General features: G+C 40.1%; 2 protein-coding genes across 4 annotated transcripts in view; one reads left to right on the plus strand and one right to left on the minus strand.

Moving 5' to 3' along the window:
- The window catches only part of nhlrc2 (NHL repeat containing 2), a 14,845-nt gene extending 14,223 nt beyond the window's left edge, over positions 1-622 (minus strand). The window contains exons 1-2 of one of the 3 annotated variants that reach the window (XM_020605043.1): positions 440-532; positions 84-142 (exon numbers count right to left, since the gene is read on the minus strand). Coding sequence is in view for 1 of the 3 variants with exons in the window: in XM_020605042.1 (XP_020460698.1) it covers positions 440-602 (163 nt within the window). In the remaining 2 variants the exon portion in view is untranslated. Of the gene's footprint in view, positions 1-83; positions 143-439 lie in introns of all 3 variants that reach the window. The other 2 variants (XM_020605044.1, XM_020605042.1) reach the window with 2 other exon arrangements.
- Positions 623-1,073: 451 nt separating this feature from the next.
- dclre1a (DNA cross-link repair 1A (PSO2 homolog, S. cerevisiae)) overlaps positions 1,074-9,940 on the plus strand; it is a 13,409-nt gene continuing 4,542 nt past the window's right edge. The window contains exons 1-8 of the mRNA XM_020605041.1: positions 1,074-1,512; positions 2,661-4,058; positions 4,142-4,275; positions 5,876-5,994; positions 6,451-6,594; positions 6,890-7,035; positions 8,953-9,107; positions 9,421-9,562. Coding sequence (XP_020460697.1) covers positions 1,095-1,512; positions 2,661-4,058; positions 4,142-4,275; positions 5,876-5,994; positions 6,451-6,594; positions 6,890-7,035; positions 8,953-9,107; positions 9,421-9,562 — 2,656 coding nt within the window. The 5' untranslated portion in view covers positions 1,074-1,094. The remainder of the gene's footprint in view (positions 1,513-2,660; positions 4,059-4,141; positions 4,276-5,875; positions 5,995-6,450; positions 6,595-6,889; positions 7,036-8,952; positions 9,108-9,420; positions 9,563-9,940) is intronic.

Raw genomic sequence — 9,940 nt, forward strand, 5'->3', positions numbered from 1 at the left:
TTTAAAGTCGGATGGGAGTAAAATCCTCAAGGAAAGTACAAGTACTTCAAAACTGTACTGAAGTATTGAGTAAATATACTTACTTGGTTAAAATCCACTACTGTTTTTCGCTATTTCGCTGACTGGCTGTATCTCAGCTGTTCTGGGAACAGATAAGATAGCTAACGTGAATAGTATCGACAGCTTGTGGTTAAAAGGATACTAATAGTATCGACAGCTTGTGGTTAAAAGAGCTTGGATAAGGTGAGATACATACAGGCAGCGAGAAATCGCCTGATCTGACGTTAAAAAAGTGTTTAAATGATAAGAAAAGAAACGTTTAACTCACAGTTTATACTGTACGAACATGTCAACCCTTATTTGAGACGCAGTGTTAGCAAACTCGAGTTCTAACAGCGACTACTGAGTGAGCCATAGTGCCAAATGAACATGAACTAACCTTCTTGAAAATCGGGTATCTTCAGGTCCTCTCCGTGGTCTAGAGTTTTCAAATACTGGAGCACCAGATCGACTTTCTCTTGCTGTGTCGTAGCGTCATCTAGGGTGTAATCTAGCTGACTTTGGATAGGAAATAAAACAGAGAGGCTGCACGGGGACGCCATATTTCCAAACAATAATAAGCCTGCTAGGTAAATCCGCAACAAAGATCCATACCAGCGCTTTCGACACAACAATAAAAAATATTACTGGCCACAAGGCCTTTTCCTCTGAATTTTATATTGTTTTCGGATACATTAATTATAAGCAAAGCGTCTTTGGAAGGTTTCTTGCCTTTAACTTAACGACTATTAGACCAATTTTGCGAAATTTGTGGAAAGTGCTGCTAGCATTCTAGCACACTTGTTTTCCTATAGTTATTGTGGCGGTAAAAGCTAACGTTACCATGTTCGTACGGCAACATACAATGTTTAGAAGAAAATGAGCTTTATAATAATTATAATGGACGGTTTTCGTAGCGACATGTATCCTCACAATATCAAGGAACCAACCAGTAGTCACTAATGTGACTACAAGTTTAACTTGTGTGTTAACGAGGGTTTTTCAGAGGAGGTCTTTGGGTAGCATTAGGGTCGGGACGCTTCAATTTGCTCCAAATGTCACAGAAGGAAGACTCTGAAAGTGACATTTGGGAGTATAAACCTCTTGAGAAGAAAAAGAAGAGTCAGGAATCGTCGTCTGTAACTAAAAGAAGATGTACTTTAAGAAACCCCCCCAAGAGAGACGCGTCTTTCTCAGTCAAGTCACCTGACAGGAATGTGAAAATCAAAGCAGCTGAAAGTGGAGACTTCAGTACTGTTGTTAATATAGACGGACATAACGGCTTAGAGGCAGATAATCAACCTTCAGAGTCCTCTCCTACTAATGACACAGTCCAAACTGAGGATGCTGTTGAGGGACCGTCATCAGGAGACTTTTGCCCCATGTGTCAGATGCCCTTTTCCATTTTACTGGTACAAACCCAAAGATGGCATGTGGCTGAATGTCTTGACACCCCCAGGGACAAATGCAAAGGTACAGACATCCCTATATTTTCATCATTCAACTTAATGCTTATGACTTATTGCCCCTAGGAGTGAGTGTGGTTGTGTCAGCCCTGTGATAGACTGATGACCAGTCTAGGGTGTACCCTGCCTCTCGCCCAGTGTCAGATGGAATTGGTTCCAGACCCCTTATTCCTGAATAGGGTGGTGGGGGTCTGGAACCAACTGCTTCCAACTAATGGATGGACTTAATGCTTACATTTCATACCAAATAAATGACAGTACTAATCACAGCTTCTGGTAAATTTAACATAATGTAGTGCCCTCATTAGACATCTAAATAGATACATAGTATTCTCTCATATGCCTGTATCTCTATTAATGCATGAAATGATCCGTTTGTACAATTGTTTCATAAAAATCACCAGATATAAGACACTTTGAGATACAATATGCTGTTTGATCATTTTATTATACTTAAAGGAATAGTCCAGCAATTATGTATTTTGCTCTTTCAATTTGGGGTATTCACAAGAAGCGGGTAAAAAAAAAAGTTTAAAATCAATGCAACAGAACCCGAGATATCCTGATTTTTGGTCCTTTGGATCATCAGAGCTCTAAAAAACACTGGATCCTAGCTTTCTAATACTTGACAGTATCCTTCATTATGGCTCTTTATGATTTGGCAGAACGAGTCTGGAAATCAAAAGTATACTTGAGCTGAATGGCTGAACTTGAAAGCGGTGTGAAAAGCCAAACATCATACAGAGTGTGGTGATGTGATATTTTAATATAGGAGATAACGTTGCATCTTTTTGGACAGACATTCGTAGTGTTGCATTCTGCATTGTACATGTAAAAAGTGCTGCAGCAAATACTGTAGTTGTGCAACAAATAAAAAAATGAGAGCAAGAGCTAGAAAGAGGTTCTTGGCTTCTTTCTTACCTGAGCACAACTGGCCAATCACAACATGAACTGGGTGCATCATCAGTTTCAGAAATTTACCAATATGGTCAGGCAGATGATTTTTGCATAGTTCCTGACAAATGAATGCAATGAGCTAAAAGCACCACAAACTTTTTGCAAATCTATATTAAACTGTTTTAGTTGTGTTTAAATAATCATTTTGTGGCTGGCTCTGATGAGCCTAATTTCTACATGTTTTATCTATTCATGCAGAATGTCCAGATGGTCTTCGGTGCTTCTCCACCATCCCAAGCCATTACAAGAAATTCAACCACACATTGCTGGCTCATAGTCGAGCAAACAGTGCAACAGCCTTCTTCAGTCTGTCCCAGCAGGCGGAGACCAACAGGAAGACCAGTGTCAGTTGTCTCCCGGGACTGATAAACAATGATACAGAGGGCTCCACTTTAGAGACATCACAGCAGAGTGTCCTGTCCGACTGTAGTTCCTCTCCTCACAGTAATCCCACTAGAACTTCTCTGTCTAAACTTAAAAATGGCTTTTTGTTACTGCGGTCTCCTGGTCCAGATGATTTAAAGAAGAAGAAAGGCTGGTCATTGTCTAGTAAAGGCCAAAAGACTATCAGTGCTTCCCAAGAAAGTAAAACAGAGCTTTCTTTAACTCCTATCAAGGCAGAGGGGGAAGAACAAGCTTGTGAAGGTTTTCTCAAAGGTGAGCTTTCCCCTGACAGTGATGATGCAATATCCTACTCTCCTCTTTCTGACTTCCCTGCTGAGAAGGAAGTCAATAATAGTGAATGTAGAAAAGCCCTTTTTATAAATAAACCACTTGAAAATGAAGATGAAGACTCGTTACTGTTAAGTGATGACTTCTTAAGTGGAGATGAACTCCTAACTGAATTTATAGATAATCTGGAAACCAATGATTTGCCAGTCAAGGACCTGTTTTCCTCAAACACCCAGCTGGAGCCGGTTACTTCGTTAGCACCCACTAATCAGATAACTGCCTCTACAGTTGCTGAACACAAAGCTGTTTCTACAAATGAAAAAGAAGCTCATGCTACATCTTCTATTGCCACCAGTAAGACAAGCATCCCGTCTATGCAGAGTGTTGTTTTAGAGCGTCTGAGAGAAACTCTTCAAAGCTCTGACAGCTTGTGTTTCAAAAACTTGAATGATAGTATTCAGTCGGCACAGCCCCACACACATTCTCAACAAGTGCCTTCGTCTCAAACTTCCAGTGTCCAAAAATCTCAAACCATGCCTCCTCAGAGGGGCCAGAGCAAGGCAGGTCAGACCTCCTGTCTCAAGCAGATGGACATTGGGGTGTTTTTTGGTCTAAGACCTCTTAAGGAGAAGGAGAAAGAGGCTGAGAGTGGACCTACTGAACCCGGTGCTTCCTTTGTGCCCACACTTGGTGAAAACTCAAGACAGAGACGACAAAGGAGAGACAGGCAGAGAACGAGTAAGAATGACACAACTGGAAATACCTCACAGGGCACAGTAATTGCAGATAGCAGTGATACAGTTAATGCTCAGGGAGAAGCAAGGAGAGGTGGAAGCAGAGGATCGAGAAGAAGAAGGTGGAACAGAGGGAACACTGGTGGAGAAGTAGGGTTGCTGCGCTGTCCGTTCTACAAGAAGATTCCAGGTCAGTGAGTGACTGCACATCATATATTGCCGAGTGAATCTGAACCATTTTGTAATTGAAAGTGTTTGTAAAATTTTGTGCAGGCACAAAGTTTGCCATAGATGCCTTTCGTTATGGAGAGATTGAGGGCATCACTGCCTACTTCCTAACACATTTCCACTCAGACCACTACGATGGGTTGACTAAGAACTCCACATTTCCAATCTACTGTAACAGAGTAAGTCAAGTTTTGGCCATTGTCAAGTATGACTTATTTCCAGTATTATTTAATTCAGTTTTTTGGATCTCCTGCTGTGTATTTTAATGTGTGGCTAGGCGCCTGATACCATGTTTATCCCGGTTGGGATGTGCATAGATTAAACGTATGGTACGCTACACCACTGTATTTTGAATTAGGGGTCAATTACTTTACCTGTCTTACAGTATGAACTGACCTGTACAAGGCTCTTTTTTAACCTCTTTTGGCAGGAAACAGTTATGGATGCTGTTTTTACCTCAGGGTCCTTATTAATCAGGCATCTCAGAGTAGGAAATCACTCCTAACTGGCCAGAAATTCTCAGAATGATGCATTTTTGGTCCTTCTTTTAGCAGTAGAAGTAGGAGCAATTTATCAACATTCTTATCTTAGGAAATCACTCCTATCTCCACCAAAATGTAGGACAGCTCCAGAGGTGTCCTAACTGGTTAGGAGTTGCCAAGAGGGGGTGTTCAGACAGAGATAAGCACACAGACTCATTGAGTGGACAGATGCTATTCTTACATTTAATTACGCTGAGTTAATTAAAAATACAGTTTGGCCATAAATTGAATAGTTTTTGTGGCAGCTTATGCAAGATGCAGTTGCTTCAACTAAAGGAAGAACACATGCTGTCTACACTGAAATGGGAGTTGCTGCATTTTTAGGCTACACTTTTTATTAACAAAGCAGGTACAGCAATAGTGATGAACACTTAAGTGGTTGTTAATTACGTGATCCTTGATTTAGTGCATTTATTGACCAAATGGACCCACATGTAATGAAACTTTTGTTTAAAAATAATTGACACCCCTGAATGCACAGCTTTTTAAATTTATTTATAGAGAATTAGAAAAAAATAGTGCTGAAGATAATTTCACACAGGTGAGTCACATTATGAGTGGCTTTTCAGTAAACTTGCAGCCTATTGCAGAAAGGCAGTTGATATAAAGCACATTATTACAGCGTATATGAAGTTTCTTGTCTGTACACATAAAGCCTTCCTGTTCAGAATAAAATGCATTGGTGAAAGAGGCTGGATATGATGCAAGTTCTCCTGTCAAATAGGTCATGATTTATCACAGTGGTGTGCCTGTTTTCTAGTTATAAAAATAGACTTATAAGGATTTATTGGGACTCCATTGGGGTTTTATTTGGTAGGTTACAGAAATTTGACATGGGTACCAGATGGATCATCTCCCTGAACAGTTTGAATCACTGAAAACATTTTTCCAAGTAGATTTGGAAATAAAATTTCAAGGCAAGGGTTCAGATGAATTACACAATAGAGAGCAATAGCAGATATTATATTGCAGCCTTTTACTTCTGAGGGAGTCTTGTCATTTTTAATTCTGTGGTTTAAATGTGATGTGGTGATATTTGGGAGGATTTCTTTGAAAAGTATAATGTGTAGAATAATTGTAATAATTGTTGCTTACTCAACCAGGTTTTTAGGATTTTTATAAACTTGGCAAAATCCAGTGTAGCATTTAGTGATTCTAGCAAAGTGGCCACTGGTGAGTCACTGTAAGTAAATAAATCAGAGGTGTGAGGTGATTAACAGCTGCCTCTCCTGCTCAGATCACAGGTAACTTGGTGAAGAACAAACTGAAGGTGGCAGAGCAATGTGTCCACATTCTCCCCATGAACACCCTGGTCACTGTGGAGGGAGTCGGGGTCATCCTACTGGATGCCAACCAGTGAGTCCTCCATCTGACTTCAGTAGTGATTATTTACTTGGAAGTGACTACACAGTTTGTGAGTAGAGATTATTTCATAGTGATAGAGCCCCAAGCTACAGTAATTACTTGCATTATCTTTTCAACAAGGAATACTGATAGACATTTCTGGGGGAACTCTTTGGCAGGACATTTTCTTAAATCCGTGTTATGAAAGCTTATACCTTTGCTTATAAATTCAGCCCTAATTATTCAATTGTAATTGCCAGTCACTACTCTATAAAGTCAAATAAATACCTACAATATCTACCGTTTTTGACAGTCCAAGCTTCTATGAAGATGCAAATCCTAGTTTAACACAGTGAGATCTTCCCTCAGTGTTGCTAATTGGATCATTTTCCCTCCAGGTCCATCCGTGTTCTCACTTGATGTCCCTTGCTGTCCACCCTCACTTCCCTTCTGTTTCTGTTCTCTCAGTTGTCCTGGAGCTGCCATGCTGCTGTTCTTCCTGCCCAACGGAGAGACAGTCCTCCACACTGGAGACTTCAGAGCTGATCCCTCAATGGAAGACTACCCAGAGCTACTCGGCTGCAGGGTGCAGACGCTCTACCTGGACACCACGTAAGTACCTCCCAAATACAGTGACTATATGAGTGCAGTTGCCTAATGGTCAAAAACAGGATTGTGGTTGTGCTGTAGTGTTCTCAGCTGTGTGTGTGACCTTTTTTGGTTGTTAGTATAAATACGAGTTATCAGTCATCATGGGTCAGTATTGGCTAATACATAAGTTTACAGTTCCAAGTTCAGATTTAGTTCCAGTTTGTCTTAAGTCTGCTAAAGCAAGCAGCTCTAAGAAGGGGGTGGAGAGGCCCTGAGGAAACTCATATATTCAATGTAAGCTCTGCTTTCCCTGTAGCTACTGCAGTCCTAAATACACCTTTCCCAGACAGCAAGAGGTCATCAACTTTGCAGCCAGCACAGCCTTTGAACTGGTGACGCTCAATCCTCATACACTGGTGGTGTGTGGATCTTACTCCGTGGGAAAAGAGAAGGTCTTCTTGAGTATGTATTTGAATGAGAGTTTCTGCACATACTGTACATGGTTTGCCTCAAATCAGCAATTAGGCAGCGTCATGACTGGGGATGACCACAGACGGTACACAACATAGGGTACCTGTTGCAGCAGACAGTGTCTAGTTATACTGAAATAAAATTCAGGTATAGGGATTTTCTTTTTAACTATTTATTGAGTAGTTGAGAGCATTTCACCAGCTACACAGATAGTCTTGCAGTTACAGAGCATTAAAGGTTTGCTGCCAGGGAACCACATGACTTACTACTTTTCTGTCCTTCTCTTTTTTAAACAAACGCCCTATAAATTTTAGTAATTATTTACATTTTGACAAGAGGGATATATTGCAACAGGTTTACTCGTACATGTAGGGAGACAACTTGGTAAGTAATCCTAACCCTAAGTCTTAAAAGGTCGGTTAGATCGAGCATCTTTTTCCTTACATATTGACCTATGTGTCAAATTCTGTGACGAGAAGAAAAAAAATCTTCATTCCAACAGATGACTTATTCATTTAATTCCGTAAAATGTGACTGGCTGTCGTAGAGAGGAAACCCATTCTGACCACCACTTAGTAAGTCTGTCCATTTATAGGCAAAGTGAAAAAGTAATATTTTTTCATTATGTTTACTTTAACAATATATCTGTCCATTTATCTATTGTGGGGGAGTCAGGAAGCAGCCAATGCCTGCACATGCCTTGAGATTTTTTTTTTTTTTTGTTTTTACAAGCAGATATAAAAACAACAGATAAATATTCTTGGAAGTGCTCTGAATGCAAATCAACTTTCCCGAAGCTAAAAAAATGCAGAAATGGCAAGGTATTTTCATATTAAATGTACCTTCCAATGTTTATGCATCTCTGAATAGAAGTGTCTTATTACTGGGCATTCCCAGAATAGATGGCATCATTGTGGCTCCCACACAGTCCCAGGTACAGTAGTATGAATCCTCTCCTGTGGAGTGTGCTTTCTGTTTCCATCCAGCTTCTCACCATGCTACTGCATGTGAGTTAGCACACACTTCCACTGAAAGTCATAACCGTTCTCCCTTTGATATCTTAAAGCTACCTTTATTCGCCGTTATTTTTAACATTGTGTGGAATGAGAGTTTTTTTTTTTTTTTTTTTTTTTTTTTGTCATGAAGCCTTGGGTATGGGGATTTCTTAACTTGCACATAATTGAAATTCAGTCAGATAATTCCAGGCTGACAAGTGACATGCTCTTGATGGCTAATTATATTACTGAAAATGCCATGGTAATTTGTTTGTTTAATTCTGTTGGAATAAGGCACTACCACCAGCACGAACTGGACACCAAGTAAATGTGTTTGAGACTAATAGTAAGATGAGCAGATCTTTCTGTAACCTCATTATCTTCCATTGAAAAATCATCAGATATTACATCTTTTATTGAAATGGGAGAGATCTGGAGAATTTGTGGTTTAGTGTGTTTTGAGAAAAGAGCCTCTCATTGTTATGTTGTCCTCATGTTGGAGGTAAACAGTCCTCAGCTGACACACAAATAATGGTGTGTTGGGTGTACTGACGTACTCAGAACCTGATTTCCCCATAGTGAATGAACAGCCTTAATTCAGTCTATAATCGCTTTTGCTTCAACAAGCTCTGCATGAAGTTGGAACAAAATTGACAGCTGATTCAACTGACAGTGTCTGTGCTCATCCACTTTGTCTCTGTGTGTTTGTACATGTTGTTGTACATGACAAGTGTCATTCAACAGTTTTCTTCTATTAATGCATTTTTAGTGATTACAGTTCAATGTGGTCCTGTGATAGTGATGCAAGGTAAAATATACTGTTTCTCTGTAAACCAGCTCAGAGAGATTGTAGTCTGCAGTAAAATGTACTGAGTATTGAAATGGAAAGCCAATTGCTCTGCTTCATTCGTAGCAGTGGCAGATATCCTGGGCTCTAAAGTGTGCCTCTCTCGAGACAAATACAACACCATGTGCTGTCTGGAGTCGGAGGAAGTCAGAACACATATAACCACTGACTGGAAGGCAGCGCAGGTTCATGTGCTTCCCATGATGCAGTTAACTTTCAAAGTAAGTGCAGCAGTGTCATTTTCCATTAACTGATTGGAAAAGGGCAGTTACTGTGGTGGGACTCTGGACCCTCAGGGGTCTAAACATTTTTACCACTTTAGGGGCATGTTTATGTACCAAATGAATACAGGTAAATGTTGTCCTCTAGTTCAGTGTTAAATAAATGCAAATGTAGTTTATAGCAACAACAGATGAGATTTTGTTTAGTTTTAGGAAGTGTATCCTCAGGGTACATTGTTCATTGTTGTTTTTTTGAATGTTCAATATGAGATTCTCAGTTCAATTTCCGCCCACACTTTCCTAATTTCTATAGAAACTGCAGGATCACCTGGCACGCTTTTCAGGACAGTATGATCAGCTTGTAGCCTTTAAGCCCACAGGCTGGACCTTCAGCGAACAGGTGGAATCAGTGGAAGATATTCAGCCTGAGATCCATGGCAACATCTCTATCTATGGTACAGACATCTTATTTTTGTATGCGTCATATATAGCACCATTATTTGTCTGAAATAATGTACTTTTACATGAGGAACCCATCAAATGTAGTCTGGAAAGGCCTAAAATACCAAAATACAGATGAGGAGGAATGTTCAAGTTCTCATTATGAACCAGGGTTGCAACATTAACTGTTAGAGGTGTTTTACAGCATTTTGAGGTTTTGTGCACAGTCTGAAGGTTCTGTGCTCTTTCACAGACCAAAACCAGAACCTTTTAAATGGATAGTTCTTAGATTCGATCTCAAGAGCAGCACTTTTCTCTCACCAAAAATAAATGTTCCTCACATTTATTTAGTCTACAGCTCCCTCTTTTGGCCAACGGAGGAGGAGGGGGGG

The sequence above is a fragment of the Monopterus albus genome, unplaced genomic scaffold, assembly GCF_001952655.1.
Source record: "Monopterus albus unplaced genomic scaffold, M_albus_1.0 scaffold69.1, whole genome shotgun sequence".
Classification (NCBI taxonomy): Eukaryota; Metazoa; Chordata; class Actinopteri; order Synbranchiformes; family Synbranchidae; genus Monopterus; species Monopterus albus.